The sequence below is a fragment of the Sander vitreus genome, chromosome 14, assembly GCF_031162955.1.
Source record: "Sander vitreus isolate 19-12246 chromosome 14, sanVit1, whole genome shotgun sequence".
In the NCBI taxonomy this organism is placed as follows: Eukaryota; Metazoa; Chordata; class Actinopteri; order Perciformes; family Percidae; genus Sander; species Sander vitreus.
Window position 1 is genome coordinate 27,785,065 of NC_135868.1, and position 24,966 is coordinate 27,810,030.

Consider the following 24,966-nt stretch of genomic DNA (forward strand, 5'->3'; position numbering starts at 1 on the left):
ATGGACTCAGCCTGCACCGGCCCATCGCCCCATCGCCCCCTCGCAGCTTTCAGTGAGCCAGTAAAGCACACTAACAGCCAGCAGCAGCAACAACAACACGCAGAAGAGATGGAGGATGAGAAGTTGGGACCTACAGTGTGCGCTCCGCCGGTGCTGCCACTCTCTGTGCGCCAGTCCGCTGATGCACGCCTTCAGAGCCTTCTCCTGTAGCATGCACGAGGACGGGCTGGACGTGTAGAAGTCCAGCATCTGCCCGGGACTCACAGCCAGCACGTCCATGCAGTCAAACATGATGCCGGCGCGTCGTTCAGCCACAGTCTGCTGGTGCGTTATGGAGAAATATCAGCGGCATAAAGCGCACACAACTCCATCAAACTCCGCTGTTGTGCCCCCCCTCTTCTTCTTCTTCTTCTTCTTCTTCTTCTTCTTCTTCTTCTTCTTCTTCTTCTTGGCTCAACAGATTTCGCTCCTCTTGTTCTGCTTCGTCCCGCACCGGAATCATGAATTTTCTCGGACTAAAAATGCTCCACGGCTCCTTCTAAATGCTCATTTGCCATTTTTTCTTCTCTCGTGTCCAGTCACGCTGCCACGGACGTGTGAACGGGACTCATAATACTACTACTAATCATCTAATAATAATATCCCCGACGTGTTTTCATTGACTCGCCCCGTCCCGCTTCCCAGCAGCCAGCCGTGTGTGAAGCGCAACCGGAGATGGAGGATATCTTTATTTTTCGTCTTACCAAAAATAACACGGATGGCGTTTTTAAAAAGCACACCTTCTCCTCTCCGATGACGAATGGGTTATCCGTCCCCCCGTGCAGCTCATTTCCAACTAGTTTTGCCACAGAGAATGAAAGATTGAATTGCCTAATATATGCGAGTGAACTTTGTATGAACCCTTCCGTGGCTGCTGGCCTTCAAATGACCCAGGCAAGCAGGCAGGCGGCTGACAGCACTGCAGCTCCGCAGCGCGGAACAAGGCGGAGACAAGAAGCGCAGGCGACACACAATAAGAAAGATCTTTTTCTTTTTTCTTTCCTTTTCTTGGAAAGTAACAAAATACACCACCGTGCCCAAAATTCGAAACGATCTTTTTATTTTAAAGAAGTCTTACTACATCTCTGAGTGTCTGCGCTGTGAGGCTTTTAGTGAGGGAAAAAGCTCCATTCTTACAGAGAGAAATGGCCATGGAGAGTATAATAGTTACTAATAGTAATTAAATCAATACATAAATATATAAGTCAGTGAGTGTCATTTTAAAACGAATTATTTCGGAATGTTTAACTGATGGAAACTTTATTTTTGACATTTCTGGAGCGAGTTGTAGATGCAATGGAAGTGAAGAAACGCAACAGAAGATCGTTTTCTTCTTCCTTTTTCTTGGACAGAATAAAATACACCACGGTGCCCAACATTCGAAACAATGTTATTTATTTATTTTTTTTTAATTTTAAATGTGAAGCTGAAATAGAAGTCTTACTACATATCTGAGTGTCTGCGCTGTGAGGCTTTTAGTGAGGTAAATGGCCATGGAGAGCACCAATAGTAGGCTTTGTGTTCATACAAAAAATAACTAAGAGTATAATTGTTACTAACAGTAAATAAATTAATCAATAAATTAAAGTCTGTTAGTGTCATTCTAAAGTAAATCACTTCTGAATGTTTATTAACTGATGGAAACTTTATTTGGACATTTCTGAAGCATCCTGTTTGGCTTTTGCTCATCGCTAAAATGACACAAAAGACAGAATCAAGATCTACAAGGTTTGTAAGATTATAGTCTGGCTAGTCCACACAGCATTCTGGGATGGGAGGAAAACCTGCTCTGGTTTATTGGCATTTCTTTAAACCAATCACAATCGTCTTGGGCGGTGCTAAGCACCGGAGAAAATAGTCTCGGTAAGGTGGAACATGTGTAGGTTTAAAAGTAGTTTTAGTCGTGCAACAAAAAACTCAGATTGGACAGATAGTCTAGCTAGCTGTCTGGATTTACCCTGCAGAGATCTGAGGAGCAGTTAACCCAGCCCAGTCTCACGGCAGTTTGTGAAATGGTCACATTATTTAATCTATTGATTCGTGTTCACGGGGACGTTTTTCTCGTGGTGGCCAGCACAAAAATGTAAAGTAATGTATTTCAATGGGAAGCATATTTCGTGATCACAGCACAAATACGGTAGGGAGTAGTATGAAAAGCCGAAAATCCGCTTAGGGAGGTTGGTTGGGGTGGTGAATGGGTCAAACAATCCCCCGCGGCCGTCTCTCGGCGTGTGAGGTGTCCTTCCCCGTTGTCTTCTTAATCACAACCGTCCCGTTATTGTCGCACGTGCCCAGCAGCCGCCTCCCGGCGCGCGAGGCGTCCTTTCCCCGTTGTGTTTTTCCTAAACCCAACCTCCGCCATCCCGTTATTGTCGCGCGTACCCCGCGTCCGTCTCCTTGCGTGTGAGGCCTCCTTTCCCCATTGTTTTTTTCCTAAACCCCACCTCTGTATAAATGGTTCCCATTCCGTGCTGGCCACCACGGAAAAAAAAGAGATAAACGTGTTATTGTACACAAATCAATAGATTAAAAATAACGTGACAATTACACGAACTGCCCTGAGACCGTGTTGGTTAACCATAGTCCTCAGAAATCCACCAGAGTTTAGAAGGCCAACACAAAGAAAGAGGAAGGGGACAGACATCCGGCCTAAATGAGTGAAATCCGATGGATTTTCCGCCGGCAACGGAGCAATCCCGGAAGTAGAGTGTCGTGGATATAGACTAGTAAGATTACAACTCACCTGAAGTTTATTTTTTTTCTTGGTTCTTGTTGTCTGTCACACCTTTTACCAAACCAATTTTGATAAAAAAAATAAAATGTGAAAAGCATGTCCATGGGATTGCTGCAGCGATGATGGCATTTGGATGACTTTATAATCATATGAAAACTCATGTATGGGCTGAGTTGTAGATGCAATGGGAGTAAGGAAACGCAGGTGACACACACATAAGAAAGATCTTTGTTTTTTCTTCCTTTTTCTTGGAAAGAAACTAAATACTAGCCGGACAAGCCAGACCCACATCCAGATGTTGGGTCTGGGAACTCACCATTGGCAGGGCTCTATCCGAGGGGCGGGATAAACGGTTGTCTTTCAAATTCCCTCTGCACTCACCGGGACCCAGAGGACAACACAAGGGTTAACAATGACTTCAGTGCTTAACTCCAAGTCTTCCAGAGTTGCGGCCAAAGCCGATTCAAAAGACCGCTGTTCGCCAGGAACAGCAGCCATCTTCTACGCGGAACTGTCGCAACTCTGCCCTCCTTATGTTCAGCCCGCCCGCCGACTCTATACACGATGTGATTGGCCTGACCAGAGTTTGGTTTTTCCAGCTCGCAAGCCAACGGAAAGTTGCTAGACTGACCCTGGCTGCAAATTACATTTGCTGCATTTGTCGCTAGGGTGCGTCTAGATTTCTAGGCTAACAAAAAACACCACGGTACCCAAAATTGGAAACAAGCTTTTTTTTTTTTTATTTGAAGCTGAAGAAGAAGTCTAAGCAAGAGGATTAGGGCCATATGTTCTGAGTCTAAAGTCAGAATTCACACTTCTTTTTCTCAGAATTCTGACTTTAATCTGAGAATTCTGAGAAAACTTTAAACTCAAAACTCAAGTACATTTTTTCACTTGTGGCCCTAATCCTCTTCCTTATACTACAGCTCTAAGTGTCTGCAAGTGTCGCAACTCTGCCCTCCTTATGTTCAGCCCGCCCGCCGACTCTATACACGATGTGATTGGCCTGACCAGAGTTTGGTTTTTCCAGCTCGCAAGCCAACGGAAAGTTGCTAGACTGACCCTGGCTGCAAATTACATTTGCTGCATTTGTCGCTAGGGTGCGTCTAGATTTCTAGGCTAACAAAAAACACCACGGTACCCAAAATTGGAAACAAGCTTTTTTTTTTTTTATTTGAAGCTGAAGAAGAAGTCTAAGCAAGAGGATTAGGGCCATATGTTCTGAGTCTAAAGTCAGAATTCACACTTCTTTTTCTCAGAATTCTGACTTTAATCTGAGAATTCTGAGAAAACTTTAAACTCAAAACTCAAGTACATTTTTTCACTTGTGGCCCTAATCCTCTTCCTTATACTACAGCTCTAAGTGTCTGCACTGTGAGGCTTTTTACACACAGTGAGGCCCCATTCCTACAGCAAGAAATGGCCATGTAGAGCACCAATAGTAGGCTAAAAAAAAAAAAAAAATTAATAGTATAATAGTTACTAACAGTAAATCAATAAATTAATAAATATGTGAATATATTACTGTAATTAGACAGCCAGACAGCCTCTTTATACATGTCGTAACTGTTTGAAACACTCGCTGTTTGGCCATGTTTAGGCACAAAAACTACTTGGTTATGTTTGGGCACCAAAACCACCCAGTTAAGTTTAAAAAAAAGATTGTGGTTTGCGTTAAAAATCAGACGTAACTTTACTTATTGTTACGCATGTGCCGCAGAACGTAGCTCCGTTTGTTCCGTAAAGTTAAAAATACTCACGTAATTATTTTCAAACAGGACATGAGCACTCCTGGGTGAAAGTCCATCCACCACCCCCCAACCTAGCACCTTGGTGCTCTTATAGCCTACTTTGTCACCTTACTTGGTGCTTAACCAGCTGAACCCAGTGATATGATCTGAAGCTAAACAGTTGTCCAGTTTAACACTGTTCACTGAGAACTCAACACATAACGGATCACCCATGCTAGTTAGCTAACAAACAGCCTTGATCCATACATTTCATGATCAGTGTTCATTGTCCTGTACTGGTGAAATCTGCCTTCTGCATTCTTTCAGACTTAAGGTCCTTGCACACAGAGTCCAAAATTTACGTGTGAAATTTTCAGACATTAAAAAGTAAATGACCTCACATTGTGTGAGTCAGGTATGAGCCTATCCAAAAAGCAGCACAGAAAGACGCTTGCAGAGTGCAACGTATCATTTCATAACTCAGTCTGCTGTCAAGATGGAAGAGGGGAATATGAGAACGCAGACAGAAAAAGAAGAGCAACAGTGTAGTGATGGAAACAGAGAGAGCGAGGGCAGCGCAACTCCTTCAGGTAGCCGCGGTGCCAAACGCAAGAAGACGCAGACAGAGAGGACAGGCAGAGAGGTAACGTTACTGCCAGTGGAGAGGAGGACAGAGAGGCAGAGAGACAGCAGCGTCACATTGTGTATTGTTTTTGCGAAATTATTTTGCAACTGATTAATTAATACGCATCGGACTCTGTGCAAGGTTTCTGTGCGTTATGAATTTTTAGGAAGACATAAGAAAATTTTGGATGTTTTTAAAAGCTATATACTACTATCCCTGTATGGATGTGATATGATTTCTATCATTTTTGCCGGCCTGGCTGGCAGGTTAAACCTTTTGTGAAACATGAACAACTACAGACCTTGAACGCTGCAGAACTTTATTTTATTATCCAGTTTGACAGTCAGTCATAACAGAGAAAGAACATAAATAAATTACTTTAAAGTAGATTTTCTTCGGGTATAAATTACGTGGTATCGGATCGGTGCATAATCTCCAGTACTTTCCGAGACCAATACCAGCATTTTAGGCGGTATCGGAGGCTTTTTCGATAAGCCCGATGGTATCGGTATCGGAACATCTCTACTCAGGGAGTAAAGGAGTTTGGGAGAGGGGAGGTGAATCTTGTTAGTGTTCACTGGTTTAGATGCATTCATTAATACTTCATTAATTATTCAAATGATGTTTTCCTTGAATTTGTGGAGCACATACAGCTACTGTATTCTCATAAAGAATGTATATGCTGAACAAGAGATCCTATTAGAGCTTCCTCTCTTTTACATACACATGATAACCATCAGGGACCTCGGGACCTATTCCATGTTCTTCATTTAATGCAGAGAAGAGATGTGCTTTACAGAATGACTATATGACTATAGTCATTTATCATTGCTTTGGCATAAAATGCACCGAGAAACAGTGAAAACAGACCAGTCACGTATAGCGGCGCAGTGCAGCTATTTTTATTCTGGTGCCCATGTTATCCAATCTGTCTGCTCATACTGGGCGCAGAGTGGCCGCGTCAGCCTGCGCGCTGCAGCGATCGTTTCGGGGGTCTCCTCTATTTCTTGCGCGAGACGCGAGCGAATGTGTCAAGCCAGGCAGGTAATCACATACAGGAAGACCACAGTGCAGCCGGATACTTTACAAAAATAAAACACAGGTTCACGGTGATTTTGGCTGTCTTGACTTCTCACAGCGAGACGCGATCAGGCACACGGGGAGAGAGAGACGGACGGACAGAGAGAGTGAGACACACACACACACACACACACACACACACACACACACACACACACACACACACACACACAGCCACATATAGGCTGAGAGGAGAAGGATCGCTTTGTGACGGCCGGTATGAATGGCCAGGCGCGCAATCAGGCACGTATCAGTCTATATCCTTTGCGTTCCACTTCCGGGATTGCTCTGGTGCTGCAGGAAATTCAGCCGGATGCATTTACCGTTTCCTTCCGCTTTTTTTGTGTTGGAATTTTAAATTCGGTGGTTAACTGCTCCTCAGATCTCTGCAGGGTAAATTGAGACAGCTAGCTAGACTATCTGTCCAATCTGAGTTTTCTCTCGCACGACTATTTTGCAGCGGCTCTGTGCAGAGTTTAGCAATGCCAATGACGATTGTGATTGGTTTAAAGAAATGCCATTAAACCAGAGCATGTTTTCCTCCCATCCCCGAATGCTGTGTGGACTAGCCAGACTCTCCTTCAGCGCACTTTGGAGGAGGGTCTGGCAAAGTGAGACTAGGCTACGCGGGCTATACGCGACACTTAATGCCCGGTGTGGTTTCACTGTAAGCCTTGCAGATCAAAATAGTTTGCATTCATTTGCTATTGAATCATATTATTCTCAAATGCAACTATATAGGTATATGGTTTTGTTGTAAATGTTTTCAGATGAATAGACGTAGGCTAGATGGGGAACAATACAACTTCCTCATAATTTAGAGCAACCAAACGCAAACAGGTGACAGGTGAGGATATCACAGCAGGTTCTTGTTGGGGGGTGGGGGCTGCGTCATGCCAAAAGTTTTTCCCTCGTTGCATTGCAAGGGAGGATATCAGGTGTGATGTCGATAAAATATTGTGGCCAGACAGAGAGGAGAGATTGGATGACCCTTGAGGTCGATACATTTGTAGCATATTTTCTTTTTTCTTGCACATCTTGCACAACAGTTCCTGAAAATGTTGCTGTTGTATATCTTTTTTCTGTACAAGCTTCCTTTGTGTATTTGTGGTTGGCTGGTGTGTACATACATTGAGCAAGTATAGCGTGTGCCATGGATCAGCCATGCTAGTTAACTAACAAACATCCTTGATCTATAAATTACGTGATCAGTGTGCATTGTCTGCATGCAGACTTAGAATCATATCTGACATTTAGAGCCGTGCTGTTTTCAGTTGATACATTTTGGACAAAAAGGAAGAAAGACATTGATTCCTGGTTAGCTGAGTTGCTAAGGGATAGAGATGGTCCGATTCCATTTTTTGCTTCCCGATACCGATTCTGATACCTGAACTTGCGTATCGACCGATACAGAGTACCGATCAGATATCAGTGTGTCAAATATTTTATTGTTTTAACAGCTGTATACTACTATCTCCATATGGAAACAGGATTATTTTTATTGAGTAATCACCTTTTGCAGGTCACGTAGAGTGATGTGCTGAATGTACCACGTGGTGTGAGGGTTGTACTTAGAGTTTTGACAAGTTTTTTGTTTTAGTAAATGTGCCAATGCGAATGAGAAAAACTGTAATATATATTCAGAGTATAGTTAGGAGGACACACAAGGCTGACGCTGATCTTATTCAACATCTGAATTCTCTTTTCTCAGAATTGAGAAATGGGAGTTCCCTCAGTGGCTTCAGTAATGTCAGTGTTTCAATGTTTCAACACACTGCCTTATGCCGTCTAAAAGGAAATTTCTTCTTGTTTTTTCCATTTAATCTGAGTCCAGTTTTTGTAGAATTGACCATCGTTTTACTCCCATACTCTATGGCTGAGATCTGGGAATATACTGTCACAGGTTTCCACAGCTTTACAATAAATAAAGCAAGCCAGACACAAAATGGAATGCTGCATGAAAGGAATGAGCCAAGTCGCCCTCGAAAGTGTTTCCAGAAACCTCTTTATATCGTCCTCTACACAATGCTCCCTAGTGTTTAGTGAGGTTTGAATCAGTGAATGATTTTCAGCCACGGTTAAGGTAGTTATATGGTTTGTCTAAGTACAGTGGTTTAGATTACTGTTTTTTTGTATTTTTTGTATTTTGCTTGTGACCCTTTATAACCAATGTGTTTTTACTCATGACCACTGATCACATGTTGCATATGTCCATGAGCTGGGAGCAGTTTAACCAGCAACCAACAAGAGCGATGTTTCCATTCTCACACTGTGCCATTTTAACAGTTAACAAGAAAGTGCACTTGAACATGCAGCAAAGACTACAGCCGATGACCAACTAGCACATACGTTCTGTGCCTGCGCGAGAAAAAAATAACTCCATAGCAGCAAGCAGTGGTAGTCTGCATATCCAACACATTCCACTCCCAGCGCGTCAAAAAGTGGTGATATGTCAATGTAGTGTTTACAACTTGTTTTGAAAGTTAATAGTTTTTGCCATTATCTTTTCTTATTTGAAAGGAAAACTAGTGGGGAAATGTAGCTATTGATTAGAAAATGTATTATTAATGATGATACCTTATTTGCAGGGGCACCCAAAAATCACAGCTGAATTCAATCCAGAAATATCACCATCAACTTCAAGCCCGGCATCAAAAATGTATGTTTGAAGAAAAACTGCAAGTTGAGTCTCTAGCCCAGTCTCATGTACACCATGTATATGGTAGGCTACGTATACAGCAGCCACAGTTGTCTGTGCTGAAAGCCAGACACACACTAACACTTGTCATAGTGATTGATGGAGTAAGGCAGGCAAAAATGTAGGTCCTTCCATTCATTTTGAAAAGGGGTAGTGCATTTAGGCTATGACGGGGTTTGCTGCTGGGAGAGCACTCAAAAGAAACGCAGCGGGCCTGTGGCGAAAAGTTGAGAACGACTCAACTTTTGAAGAAACGCAACATAAGGTCACGCTGCGGTGGCCAATCATGTAACCTCCGATCAAACTTGTCAGTTTGTTTTGAGCTCTGGTTTGAGGCAGTGTGAGAGTCCCATACAGAAAACAGGAAACATGGTTTAATTTTCAAAAAACACCATACTTTTGTTGTACTGCACATTGCTGCAGCTCCTCTTTTCACCCTGTGTGTTGAGCTCTCTGTTTTAGCTACAGAGTGAGACATCGCACTTCTGTTCCATCTTTGTTGGGAGTCGCACATGCTCAGTAGCTAGGTAAGGACTACTAGCCAGTCAGAAGCAGAGTATGAGGGCGTGACCTGACAGTACCTAGGTAAGGACTACTAGCCAGTCAGAAGCAGAGTATGAGGGCGTGCCCTGACAGTACCTAGGTAAGGACTACTAGCCAGTCAGAAGCAGAGTATGAGGGCGTGCCCTGACAGTACCTAGGTAAGGACTACTAGCCAGTCAGAAGCAGAGTATGAGGGCGTGCTAGCAGCTAGGCGAGCATTATAACGTGTGTTACAAAGTGACGTCCGTTCGTCACGGAAGTAAAGGCTGGACTACAGTAGAGCTGTTTGGAGCAGTTTGTGAACAGTGTTTTCTGTTGGAGATGGTAAGTGCCTTTGGGGGGGGACTTTGGGCTTTTACACTTTGTAAACCTATAATGTGCACAGAAAACTTATATAACACAATAAAGGAAAGGGGAAAAGCCAAAAAGCATAATATGAGGGTAAAAAACGAAACACAAGCACTGAACTGCCCGGGAGTTTGTGTAATAGCTGAATGTTTCCTGCAACAGCAAAGCACTCGCTCTGTCTCGCTCGTCTCTTTTCTTTCTCTCTCTCCTGTGAAATAAAGCTGCCTTCAAGTGCTTCAAGTCAGAAATCTATAAACCATCTAAGGGAAAACAGCAATTGTGAAATATAACGTTTACTTGTGCTACATTGGGGGTGGGCGGGGATAAATAACACAACAATGTGTCACACAAATGGGCCGTTTATTAAGTGACAATCCCACACCGCTGCAAAACCCTGCGCCAAACCGCCAAATCGCCAAATCGCTTTTTTTGGTCTGAGCACAGCTTAAAGAAGGCAGTTTGAGAGGGAGAGGGCGGCCCGAGCGGTGCACAGCACACTGATCCCCACCGAGCTCATGAATATTGCACAAGAGCCTACAGCAGAGCTGAAACAGGAACCTCTGGACCCCCGCCCCCACCCCCGACACACACCAGCTGACCCCCTGCAGTACAGCCGATGTAACAGTAACCCCTTGGACACACACACACACACACACACACACACAACCCCGGTCAGCGCGGGTAATGAATCCACCTGAAAATCCACCTGTAATTAGAAGGTGATAATGAACCCATCCATCAAGATAAGCCGCTTTTTGGCATCAGTGCTCCGCAGCTCGTGGCCCGACGCTGCCAAAATTCACCAGCCTGTGACAATACACAGCGTAGCTGATCATTTAATAAGGCCGGGCAAAGCCTGACAGCTTCGAGGACAACACACATGCAGCGGCTGCTATTCTAGCTTTAGTTTAGTTTAGTTTTATTTTGAACATGTTCAAAAAAGAGGGAAAAAAAGATAAATAAGAACATGTATATTTCAGTACAAGCAAGAAAACCAACAGAAACAAAATCCTCAGTAATCATCTTTTTTTTCAAAATGATTGCAAATGATTCAAATAAGCATTCACATGTTCAAATAGGAGTAGGAAGAAGTTAAAAAAAACTTTGCAGGTCCTACCCTTTTTTCTTCTTCTATTTTTGTACTTTAGTAATGTACAAAACTATTTCATTCTTCACTTATTTTCATGTATACATACACATACATGCTATGGAGGGATTTACAGTAAGGGCCATAACTAAATAAATTAATACATAAATGAATGCATAATTGTATAATCAAATGTCTATATGTATGTGTATATATTTATTTATACCTTCATTTATACTTTTATTTATACATGTCATTATATGATTAACATTTATTTGTCTACTCATTTATTTAGTTATGGCCCTTTTAATCCCTCCATAACATGCATATTTATATACTTACATGCACATATGCACATGCATACACACATACATATACTCACTCTGTACTGAGCTTCAACACAAGCAGAAAGTGGATAAGTTAACCACCTATCTGAAGCTTCAGGTACATTTTTAATTCCCGTCTCTTCTCCACAACAAACATTCATTTCATATCATATTCATGAGCTGAGCTGAATTTGGTGCTCAAAATTCATCTGCGGGTCAAACCCCGTTCAAATTGCTATATTTAGTTACACTTGCACTTAGCCTATTGGTAATTTAATTGAAGCTGCGTGGCAGAAGCAAATATATTTTCCACTCGGGTTGTGTATCAATTCCAAAGAGTGCATGGGAATCATGCCTTTGTGTAGGCAACGTGATACACAGAGGGAAATTGAAGATTAGGATTAATTTCGATTTGCGTCATTGGCATAAACTCTTCACATTTAAACAGTGGAACATTTACGGATTTAAAATACCTTCCCATTTCAGAATATTTTTTATTGCATTAAAGATTAATTGCACACAGATACATAAGGTTTAAAAATGTTTATATTTGTGTCTTATATTTGTTATATATATTTATATATGCAGAGAGGTGTGAGCAGGCAGAGGATCAACAGCTTGTTCCTTTCAGGTTGTGTTTAACACATTGATTCATATTGTCACTACACTTAAAGTGCTCATATTATGCTCATTTCCAGGTTCATAATTGTATTTAGAGGTTGTACCAGAATAGGTTTATGTGGTTTCATTTTCAAAAAACACCATATTTTTGTTGTACTGCACATTGCTGCAGCTCCTCTTTTCACCCTGTGTGTTGAGCTCTGTTTTAGCTACAGTGAGGCATCTCACTTCTTTACCATCTTTGTTGGAAGTCGCACATGCTCAGTACCTAGGTAAGGACTACTAGCCAGTCAGAAGCAGAGTATGAGGGCGTGCCCTGACAGTACCTAGGTAAGGACTACTAGCCAGTCAGAAGCAGAGTATGAGGGCGTGCCCTGACAGTACCTAGGTAAGGACTACTAGCCAGTCAGAAGCAGAGTATGAGGGCGTGCCATGCTAGCAGCTAGGTGAGCATTATAACGTGTATTACAAAGTGATGCACGTTCGTCATGGAAGTAAAGGCTGGACTACAATAGAGCTGTTTGGATCAGTTTGTGAACAGTGTTTTCTGTTGGAGATGGTAAATCCCTTTTGGGTGGACTTTGGGCTTTTTCACTTTGTAAACCTATAACATGCACAAAAGATATCGTAACCCTAACCCTAACACTATAAAGGAAAAGGAAAAAGCCAAAAAGCATAATATGAGCACTTTAAAGTGGAACTATCCATCAGTGGATCATTTAAAGCATTTTTTTTTTTTTAAACCAATTGTGCAGTTCACATTTTCATAGTTACCCAATGAGGGATTTTTGTACAAACACGGTCAGTTCTCCATCAAATTGAGTTATTTTGTGGAATGAAAATGTACATTTAATGGATTCCTCTGTCATTTTCTATGTCTAAAAATAGACGTACAAAATGCCCTGCTGTCTTAACTCTGTGATTTTGGAGGGAAAACAAGATAACTCTTGGAAAACTGTTGCTTTTACTGTAAATATGGCAATTCTGTTTCTCTACATTTATTTCTTTTTATTAGGGCTGTCAAAATAACACATAAAACATAACATAAACATAAAAAAATAACGCAGATTAATCCATTCCATATTGAACTTTGACCCAGAGCCGTTCTAGCCACCATTCCACTGTAAAATGAAGGAGGGAGACGAGAATGCGCTGCCTGGATCATTAATTGGAACATTTACTTATAAAAATCTTCTTCCTGAATAGGGTTGGGTACCAAAATCCGGTGCTAATATGGCACAGGTGCCTTCATGTCCTGCATCTACCAGACTGAACAGCAACGCAGATTTCGGCGCCTCATTTCGGTGCCACTGATATATCTGCGCTTGTCTCGGATGCTCTGAAACAGACGTTACAGGACACAGAAACATTGCAGCAGCTAACGTTAGCCTACCGCTAGCTAGTAGCTGGATTAAACAAGGTTACAATGCTGACAGCTAATGCTAAACGGTGTAAAGTGGGACTGTATTTTACTGTAGAGGATTCAACACTGGGATGCAATGTGCAGCTGCCGTTGTCGGAAAAACAACTCTTTAATGTTGCCGACTGTTGTTTAGTACCCTTCTTTTTGGCAAAAATTATGTAATTAACATTTTTCGATACTACTATCTAAAACATCTAAACATTGATTGACAGCCCTACTTTTTATTAATTATTTTATAAATTTCTTGAACACAAACACTTAAAATGTATTTTAGATTTTTTTTATGTCTACATTAGTGTATGTACTTTGGTTGTGGTTTTTATAGAAGCCGTTACAGGTTTCTATTTTTGTATTTCTTCAATGTAATTAGTTTTTTTATGTTCTGTGAAACAAATAAACTAAACTTAACTAAACCAAAAAAAACAAAAAACGGACCGTGTCAAAAAAAAAAGAACATTGGAAATGGAGCACTCATATCAAATAAGGGACAAACTGGAAAATAACAAAATGAACTAAAATAACAAATTTTTTAAAAGCAGGCTACCAAATTCTGCTCTGAGCGTAATTACAGTTTGAAAACCAGTAAAACCGTCTTTTTGGTTTGGCGCAAAACTAAACGGGTCAAAATTTATCGTGAACCTTTATTGATATGTGGGGCCGATCAAAATTTGTGAGGGGCCAGGTTCGGCCCGCAGTCCTTGAGTTTGACACGGTCAAGTAAAAATACACAAGAAATAAACATCTCTATATAAGGTGCTGTATTATTTCGGTCCGACTGGCTCATTGGAAGAGCTTTTCCTCCTCTGTAGGCAGACTGAACAAAGCTGTGAGCCACAATAGGGCTGTGAGTCTGGAGAGCCACAGAAAACACATTTTATTCTGAAAATCACAAACCATGCAAACCCATAGGGCTGAAAATACAATTTGTCATCCTTTCACTCTTTTGTGTGTTTTTTCACAAAATATACTGTTGCATCAGAATCAGAATCAGAAAGGGTTTTATTGCCAAGTACGTTTTTTAACACATACAAGGAATTTGTTTTGGTGTTGTTGGTGCACGTCACACATTCTTTAGATTGAATATTAAACAATATAAGTATAGGTACAAACAATATAAGTATATTTACACAGTATGTATTAAGTTAAAAATAAAGAATAAATAAAGATGCAGAACATCAGGACTACATATCCTCACTACGTCACCCAAACGTTTGTAAAAGGAGTATATGTTGTTGTTTTATTACAAAGACATGAGAGTCTGAGGAAAGTGAGAATGTAGAGGTCGAGTGGGGTGTGACTAACTGGGCTGAAATATATAAATGTATAATTTTCTGGTTAATGTATGGATTTTTGAGATAACAAATACATTGCTACATTGTGGCACACATACATTGTGGCTTAAAGCAGCTAGCCAGTTGAAAAGAATCTTTTTATTACTGCTTGTTACTGCTTTGCATGGTTGAACGGTGCAAGAAGATGGCTCGGGTCTGTGTGGCTTGGCTGTGTTTTGATGCTTGCATGGCTTCTTATACTGAAGGGGTATACTGTTGATGTGTAACTGTGCTAATGTTCCTGTAGCTCTGCATGGCTAACTGAGAAAGCTTATTTGTTGCTCTAGCTGTCTGTATGGTGTCTTGTTGACTTCTGTCTGTATAGTTTAACCTGTACTAATGTCTTGTTGACGTCTGTCTGTATAGTTTAATCTGTACTAATATCTTGCTGTTTCCTGTTGCTCTGGTCTAAAATCATCTGGCCAAAGGACTATAGTTGAAAATTAGCCGGCTAGCTAACACTGGCCCATTTACAGAAAAGTTAATTAATGTGTGTTATAAAATAAAGAATGAGAAAAAAACATAGATAACATGTCACTGAAATTGTGTTTCTATATGATTTCACATGACAAATACATTGATTGACAAATACATGATTTGATTAATAGTATTTTAATAGGACGTTTACTTTCAGGGAAACTTTTCTATTATGATAAATTGGGTCAAACACCATAATTAAAGTGACAGAATAATCTTAAACTCAAGGTCCACTTAATAGATTGTTCTTTTGCTTTCAATCCAAGCGGCAACCCTCAGTGCTGAAAAATGAAGCCAACACGAAAGTGCCAAAAACTGCAGTTCATCGAGTGGCCACTCTAGGCTGGCTCCAAAAGGGAGTCTTTGATCTTTTACTTTTTACGGAAAAACTGATTGAGACTGAATACTTTTTTTAATGTAAATAAACCAAAAAAATATGTGGGTTTAAAAAAAAAAAAGTACTGTGCAAATACTCTTTTGTTAAACCATTCAGAGGAACTCTGCATGATCAGCATCTTATTTGCATTGTCTCCCCATTTATATTGTGGTGCATTGCTAGATTTTATGTTGGGTTACCACCACAAACTGCAGTCAGTAGAATACATGAAACTGGCAGCAAGAATCACAGATTTGCTCCATAGCGCTACTAAAACTTCATAAGGTACCTTTAACAGTCCAGCTGAAATCAGAATATACTTCACTAAGTGTCAGGAGACTCTGTCCACTGATTGTGTCTGTGTTTGGTTTAGTTGCCGTCTGATAACAACAGGAAATCAGTTCCAGTTCTGCCATTCACCAGCTCCGTGTGACCCCCTGACCCCGAGGGGAGCTCTATGTGTCCTCTTCCTTCTCGCTCTGCATACGGCTCAGACAACAATACATTTCAACCATAATAAAAACACAGACTCAATGCTGTCAGTTGATCTCTTATGGACAGCTATTTCCACCTCACTAAACTACTACACTGACATAAAACGGTGTAAACTATGATTGAGAAAAGCCCATTGAAATTAGCATGAAAGGTGACCCAGCGCTTTAGAGAGAATGCTTCTCATAGTCCTGAGTCATAACAAGAATCATTATAAACACATTGTGACTTCACGATGGATATAATCAGAAGATTATTGGATACGCACAATCAAACTCTGTGGGGTCGAACTATTTGTAAGGTGGTTAATACAATCAAAAAGAGTGAGATAGTGCATACATATGCAGAGCAAAACTATGAAGCTAGACGGTGTAATGGCAGTTCTTGCTTATCTTGGCTTTGGTGCATTGTAAATCACAAAAGAAAGCCACAGTGAAATGAATTAGTGTCTCACGAAATAGGTGATGCTGGAAGCTTGGTGACGTATAACTGGGCATGATAACCATTATCAAAAATATTACGGTTTCACGGTATTGCAATTATAGCTTTAAAATTTATTTTTTTGAAATGTCTGGGTAAACACACTGCACACTGGCAGGAAGAGAGGTTTCTAAACTGCACTTCCTGTCCTTGAAGACAGAAAAACAGCTTATACCGCAGGACGGAAAACTTTGGTGTTTTTGAAACCGTGACTTTTTGAAACTGTATGACTCTTGCTAACTAGGGAGTGTGTTATCATATTTAATTCAAGGGAACATATTTATACTATCCACTCCTGTCTCACATCTGACTGCAGAATATGCCTCTATTGTAGGGCAATTAATACCACTTTTCTGTCTGTACGTTAAATATTAAGGTAGAGCTGGTAGGCTATTAGCTTAGCACAGCATATAGACAGGAAGGGGGGTAGCTAACCTTTCTCTGTCCAAAGTTTTTTTGTTATTATTTTGGCACTTTAGGCCTTTATTGGCCAACACATTCTCACTCCCATCCCTTAAAAAAGCGACATTGGTCAGTAGTGTTGCTTTTGTCAACGAAAATTATGACGAAATATCGTTGTCAATGAACATTTATCACGTGACGAAAACGAGACGAGACGCAACGTAAATGCTGGTCATGTGATGATGATTATAATTAAATGTATAATATTGTTGACAAATAAAAACGAGACTAAATGTGGTTTACAAAATAAAAACTATGCTAAAATGTCTCTTCATTTTTGTTGACCAAAATGAGACGAGACGAAATGTTATAACGTTATCTCGTCTTGTTTAGTCGCATTATTATTATTATTATTATTATTATTATTATTATTATTTTGCAGTATTTCTGTTTCCTGTGTCTCGCTCATTGACTGTAAATGGACAATGCATCCGGTTCGGCGAAGTGCTGCAAATGCGGAAGTGTCACGTTTGTTCAGTTTTCCCCTTACCCCAGTGCGAGATTGTCTGTTCCTTTGTGTCCGGCAGCAGGCCCGGATAAAGTGTGTCCGAGACTACTAAAGACCTGCGCTGCAGAACTGGGGGAACCACCACAACGGATCTTCAACCATCCAACAACTAGGGAGAGTGCCCACCCTCTGGAAGACATCCTGCATCGTTCCGGTTCCCAAGAACAACAGGCCCAGCCAGCTGAACGACTTCCGACTGGTAGCACTCACTTCACACCTGATGAAGACGTTGGACCGGCTCTTCCTCAGCCTCCTCAGACCTCAGGTACAACACGCCCAGGACCGGCTGCAGTTTGTGTACCAGCCAAACGTTGGTGTGGAGGATGCCATCCTCTACATGCTACACCGAGTCCACTCCCATCTGGATAAGGGAAGCGGCACAGTGAGGATCCTTTTCTTGGACTTCTCTAGTGCCTTCAATACCATCCGGCCCCCTATACTTCAGGACAAACTGAACAGGATGGGAGTGGACCCCTATCTGGTAGACTGGATCAAGGATTACCTCACTGACAGGCCACAGTACGTCAGGCTGAAGGACACCACGTCTGACAATGTGGTAAGCAGCACTGGAGCCCCCCAGGGCACAGTGCTGGCTCCTCTTCTCTTCACCCTGTACACCTCGGACTTCTGTTACAACTCGGAGCTGTGTCACATACAGAAGTACGCTGATGACACAGCCATCGTTGGGTGTATCAGGGGTGACAGAGAGAAGGAGTATCGGAGTCTGGTGGGGGATTTTGCTCTCTGGTGTCACACTAACTGCCTACAGCTCAACACCTCTAAGACAAAGGAGCTGGTCATTGACTTTGGGAGATCCAGACTAAGACCGCGACCAGTCCTGCTAGAGGGAGCTGAGGTGGAGGCTGTGCAATCATACAAATACCTCGGGCTGTGGCTTGATAATAAACTGGTCTGGACAACACACACTAGCCACCTGTACAGAAAGACAGAAAACAGGTTGTACTTCCTAAGAAGACTTTCAACATCTGCAGCAAACTGCTGTTGATGTTTTACCAGTCTGTGGTTACCAGCGTCCTCTTCTACACTGTGGTGTGCTGGGGGGGGCAGCATATCCAAGAAGGACACCTCCAGACTGGATAAACTGATCAAGCGGGCCGGCTCTGTGGTCGGCATGAAGCTGGACTCACTGGTGACGGTGGCAAAAAGGAGGACACTGGACAAACTGCTGGACATTACTGACAATGCCAGCCACCCCCTGCACACCGTCATCAGCAACCAGAGGAGCCTGTTCAGTGGAAGGCTGCTCCTTCCCAAATGATGGACCAACAGACTCAAGAACTCCTTTGTCCCTCATGCCATCATACTCTACAACTCCTCACTCGGGGGGAGGAGGAAATAGGGTAGAGGACAGAACAAAACAGAACAGGAAGGAAGGGAAGGAGTGGTAGCCACTTACTCATTCACTGTGCTATAAATTAATAATATACTCACATACATACCTGAACACTCTAACTGCTCTTAACTGCTAATTTATGCAAAATGTCATTTATTTATTAACTGTATAATAACACAATACCATACACAGTCCTATATATTTAGCTTTCTTTATTTATCTGTAGTTTGTTTTTTTACTGTTTGTAAAAAAATATTTCGCTAAAAGTTTATTGTTATTGTTATTCTTATACTGTATTTTTTCTATACTGTATTTTTTATACCTCTTTATTTAAAGAGTGTTTCGTAAGCTGCTGAAATCTAATTTCCTTGCGGGAGTCATCCCAAAAGGATCAATAAAGAGAAGTCTAAGTCAGCTTTTGAGCGTTTCCCTGTATTCCTTGTGTTCCAGTGTTCTTGTTTCCTAGTAAGTTTTTGACCCGTTGCCTGTTTTTACTCTGCCTTAGCCTAGCGAATTTGTACCTCTGCCTTCCCTGACTTCTGCTTGTTTGTAGACCTCGCCCTTGGATTCTGTTTTGGACCCATTTGTGAACTTTACTCTCCTGAGTCGTGCATTGTGGGTCCATTCCCTGTTGAGCGTGACAGGAAGTGCCTTAAACCTGCATCTGAATTCCAGCAGAGGGCGACACGTGCAGTTGCAAAAGGAGTTTGGTTTCTGTAGAAGTCTATGAGAAAGTGACCCACTTCTCACTTGATTTATTACCTCAGTAAACATTTTCATAATGATTTATGGTCTCAATCGCTAAAATGATGTTCATGTTTTGAAGTATGGTCTTGTTGATTTTAAAATCGGCGATAAAGCAGGGGGTGTTTTAGGGTGTGGCTATGATGTGATAGCCAGTGAAAGTGTGTAACGTAACGCAGAGTGTAAGGGCTCCTCCCTCACTCCTCCCTCTCGTCTTAAATCGTTACATCCGCAACCAGTAACCAGCCTGTAACGGCAAACTCGATAGCAGATCTCCACAAACCAATGGGTGATGTCACAAATGCTCTGTCCATTAATATTGACAGTCTATGGCCTTGCTTCAGGGGCTGCATCAGGTCACACTGCGCAGACGCAGACGACGTCACTTCCTCAAGCCCCACTCGCGGCAGTTTATTTAGAAGATGCAGCTGCAGTAGCTTAAACTACAACAAACAAAATTAAGTCTGACACAGAGAAAGGGACCAATGGCCAGTCGTCTTTGGGAGAAAAAGAAGAAACGACATTTGGAAAAACTTTCATTACATAGAAGTGGAAAAGAAAACGGAATGTGTTGTGGAAAAAGATGGGGAGAAATGCGGCCACAAAATCACAGGTCAGTCAAGACATTAACGTAATGTTACTTTCTATTTTGACGCGCGACAATAACGGGATGGTGGAGGTTGGGTTTAGGAAAAACACAACGGGGAAAGGATGCCTCACATGCCAGGAGACGGCCGCGGGGGACGCGCAACAATAACGGGATGGTTGTGATTAGGAAAACAACGGGGAAACAAAACGCCACACGCGATCCCCTGTCTCCCAGGTGAAAGTCCTGTATTGTTTTACCCACCCCAACCAACCTCCCTACGTGGATTTTCTTTTCATACTACTCCCTACTGTATTCGTGCTCACGAAATATGCTTCCCATTACTTTACATTTTGGTGCTGGCCACCACAAAAAAAAAACGAGAAAAACGTCCCAGTGAACACGAATCAATAGATTAAATAACGTGACCATTTCACGAACTGCCGTGAGACTGGGTTGGTCATTCACATAGCAATCACACTGAACCGAATTTGGCATCAACAACATGACTTTGAATACCTTATTCTAGACCAAAACATACATATAAACAATGGTATTGGCATTAACATGCCTCCCGAGACTACTGCTTAGACTACTTCTGTTTTGATTATGTAGACTTTTTTTTATGTAGACAGTCACGTCATTCACTCAGAGGTTGATTTACTATGGTAAAAATCATAGCAAGGATTTATGCTACTTAATTTTTTACAACAGTTAGATTTTACAGCTGCTGCATCTGTCCTGACATTGTATCTATTCCTGTGCTAGATTTCAGAAATAGCACCAGTGAAGCAAGTCCCACACCAAGAAGATGGACAAGCCAGGATTTCTTTGCCACAAGGAGGTATAACTTGAATGTATTAATTTTTTTCTGGCATTGTCATGTGATGCTATTTTATTTATTTTATTGTTTTTATTTATGTTATTTAAATGTATGTGTGTGTACTTCTAACATGTTTGGTTGGTAAAATAAACATGTTGTAAATTCAAATCGGAGTGTCTTCCGTGTCTGGAATGGATGTATTCTTGAGTCTATAAGGTAACAATAATATAACCTTGTTTGAAATGGGTTTGGCTAAAAGAAAATTTTAGTGTGTTCGTTGACTAAAACAAAAATAGTCATGGATAATTCTGACTAAAATAACGTACGTTTAGTCGACTGAAACTTGACTAGACTACAAAGAGTATGAATGTGACTAAAAATAATAAAAACTAAAATGACAGCTTGAAACGAAGACTAGACTAAAACAGGCCGCCAAAAACAACACTATTGGTCAGGTGCCGTTGGCGTTTGTTACTGATGCAAAAAGTCCCCTTTACCGTCATATTGAGACGCGTTTGGTGGGGACTCTTGGTGTCACTTTATGACACACTGGGTCGGGACGTACGTTTAACTGACATGGAGCACAAGAACGGGACAGTTGGGTTTAGGAAATTATGGTGGGTGGGGTTACAAAATGTACGTTTCAGTGACACGTGGGACAAAAACGGGACATGAACCCCGGTCTCCTGGGTGAAAGTCCTGTGTTATTTGACCCATCCACCACCCCAACCAACCTACTTATGCAGATTTTCGGTCTTCCATACTACTACTACTACCGTTGTCGCTCTTAATACTACTTCATCTTGCTGCTGATCAAGCTGCTGCTCTGCGCGGTGTGTTCCATACAGACGCTGAAGAGTGATTTTTGCGTCGGTGTCTGACGCTGAGAGACACGGACCACGCGTCAGAATTTTACAAGTTAGGAGTGAGAACGGGTTGTATTGCCAGGACAGCTTATGACAGAAAGGGGAGGCAGATGGGGAATGACACGCAGCAAAGGGCTGCAGGTCGGAACCGAACATGCGGCTGCTGTGGTAAGGACTGAGCCTTGGTACGTGGGGTGCAGACACCCATTCTGTCCAAATTTTTTAAATGAATTCTTCCGCCAGAATGTCGACTAGCGATATCTCGTTTGTTTAATCTGTACAAAAACAGGAAAGCGAAAATGTTGTGACGAGACTTTCTGGAGTCTTGCCATTACTGTGAGGTTGCCAGGCAACCAGGGAAGACTCACTCTTCGTAAAGTATTTCACAAATCTCAAAAACGCCTCAACAGTCAAGGTCAGGTCATTGAGATGGTTTGAAATTGGTCAATGGCTCAATTTCCTTCATTTGTTGGTCTGTCTTCAAAGTAAAATATATTAACATACAGTGTTATATATATATTATATATATATATATATATATATATAATATATATATATATATATATAATAAGTTTGTCGTGAAATCATGGCTATTGATGGTCCCAAGCGAATGATCTTTTATTCTTTGGGTGAACCCTTCTTAACTTTGGCAGATCATTTCATGTTCGTGTGTGTGTGTGCAACCCGGTCTCACGCCAGTTCGTGAAATGGTCACGTTATTTTGATTTATTGATTCGTGTACAGGTCACGATTTTCTCATTTATTTGGTGTACAGGTCACGATTTTCGAACGTTACAATTTCACGAACTGCCATGACACTGGGCTGCTCTGGGGGACGCAACAACGGGGAAATTAAACGCCACAACGGGGAAAATAAACGCCACACGCCGGCGACAACAACAGGGCGGACCACCACACGCAGCCACAACGGGGAAAATAAACGCCACACGCCGGCAACAACAACGGGACCGCCTCACGGGGACACGATCCCTGGGAGCAGGGACATGCTCCACCGTCTCTGTGGCAGGCGAGAACGGGGACATGAAACACCACAACAACGGGGCGGTTGAGGTTAGGAAAAGAAGAACTGGGAAACCCGTCACACGCAGGAGACGCCGACAACAACGGGACGGTTGTGGTTAGGAAGAGAATAACGCGGAAAAGAACTGCAACACGCCGGACGCGATCCCCGGTCTCCGGGGTGAAAGTCCTGTGTTGTTTGACCCATCCACCACCCCGACCAGCTTCCCTAAGCAGATTTTCTGCTTTTCATACTGCTCCCTACCGTTGTCTTGCTGTGATCACGAAATATGCTTCTCATCATACATTAAATTAAAATTCGTAATCACCACACAAAAAAAACGACATAATCGTGTCCTGTTCACGAATCAATAGATTCAATAACGTAACCATTTCACGAACTGCCATGAGACTGGGCTAGTGTGTGTGTGTGTGTGTGTGCCGCGTGTGTGTCATGTGTGTGCATTGTTTGGAGCAATAACTCCTCCTCGTCTGTCCAGACAAAATTGTCAGCTTCGCGCTACAAGGGAGAGAAGTAGAAGGAAGGTTTACGCAGGCGCGCAGATTTGGTGGTGTTGTGTGGCAGTGCTTCACACTACCACCTAGCCACCTGGTGTGCATACTACATCAAATTTCACACACTTTTGTGTCACCATATGCACGCAGATTTCCCCCCCAAAACACGGAATAAAAAGTGAGAACGCAACGCCACTTTTGTTTTTATTTTTATTTTTTGGGGCATTTTCCCTTTATTGACATGGATAGACCGAAAAGGGGGAGAGAGATGGGGGATGACATGCAGCAGCGGGCGGGACTCAGCTAACATGGGGCGAACGCTCTTACTAGGTGAGCTAGAGGCTGCCCCTTTCACAGCACTTTTGTTTTAGTTGTTGAACTGAACATGTTCCTTGGCCCAAAAATCCAAATACAATTTCAATTTCAAATTCTGAAAAGTCCAGTGGGGCCTACTGTATAATCAGTGACATTAAATCATATGTAATTTTACCTGTCTAATGATTATTCAGTGGGAAAATAGTATGTGCCTCAAATGGGAATATTATGCTGTAATAAAGAAAAATAGCCCTGAACTAATTTAAGCATGTCTGTGATATAATAGAATACCCTCTTTCTATTATTGAGAGTCATGAAAAGGAAAGTAGCGACTGTATGATATATAGCAGCCTAACAACAATGGGATGTTGGTGACATATTTTAGATAAGAATAGTGGTGAGAAACAGATGAAACAATGTGTTTAGTGTACTCAGGGTTTTCCTACCATTATAAGGCTTAGGCGCAGCACCCAAGCTGATTTGGGCACCCCCTATGCCGATTGAGTGTAAAATTATTGTGAGCATCGAAACTAACTAAAGGTCTTTCTCAGATCTAATGGTTGTAGTTGGTCCCCAGTGGACTTCTTTAGCAAGTTTTGTCTTTAAGATTTTATTATTATTTTATTACATTTTATTATTTATCATCTGCTCTAGCTTTTCCAACATTTTAGACACAGATATGGTATTTGTTTTAAATTGAAAAACCCAACATTTTGTTGAGGGAGGACTTCTAAACCCCTGGCCAAATATGTGCACCTAAGTCTTCCACAAACCTAGGGAAAACACTGGTACTGATAATTTTCAGAATTTATTTATAATTTATTGCACCAAATGCTTTTTATGGAAATGACAAACAAAGCAGCTACACAAGGTAACAGTATAGAGATGTTAAAGAGCTATAAGTTAATACTGTAGAGTCCGTCAATCATTCATTGGTTCATGCTTGTATTTTCTTCTTTAACGATATGACCATTTGAATTCCGTGATTAGTGTTGCTTTCACTGCTGCCTTTTGAGCGGCTTTCAGGAATTACATTACGATCGATGGTTTCTGTGCTCAGCTGTTTCCAGCAGGTCAAACTGCTGCCAGCTATGTCAATCTCAAAATGCAAATGATCGTCCTAATGAGCAAATACTAAAGACAACAACACTAATGTGCATACCATGAGGCTGGATCCAGGATGAAGAAGACTGTGGGAAGGGTGTAACATTCATATAGAGAGAAGTAGGATGTGTAAGCATTATTGAACTGTTCTTTTCTATAGACACACAGTGTTTAGTCCGTCGGATAGATTTAAAGTATTCCAAACTGTATGTCCATAGAAATCACCAAGATGAACTTGTTTGTAAACTTCAATGTCAA

At 41.6% G+C, this 24,966-nt stretch overlaps 1 protein-coding gene across 2 annotated transcripts in view; it reads right to left on the minus strand.

The window, feature by feature from the left end:
• LOC144529117 (retinoic acid receptor beta-like) overlaps window positions 1–24,966 on the minus strand; it is a 314,488-nt gene that overhangs the window by 126,074 nt on the left and 163,448 nt on the right. Inside the window, exon 1 of one of the 2 annotated variants that reach the window (XM_078268069.1) lies at window positions 135–901. The exons of the other annotated variant lie outside the window; for it this stretch is intronic. Coding sequence (XP_078124195.1) covers window positions 135–291 — 157 coding nt within the window. The 5' untranslated portion in view covers window positions 292–901. Of the gene's footprint in view, window positions 1–134; window positions 902–24,966 lie in introns of those variants that run through there. 2 annotated transcript variants of the gene reach the window in all.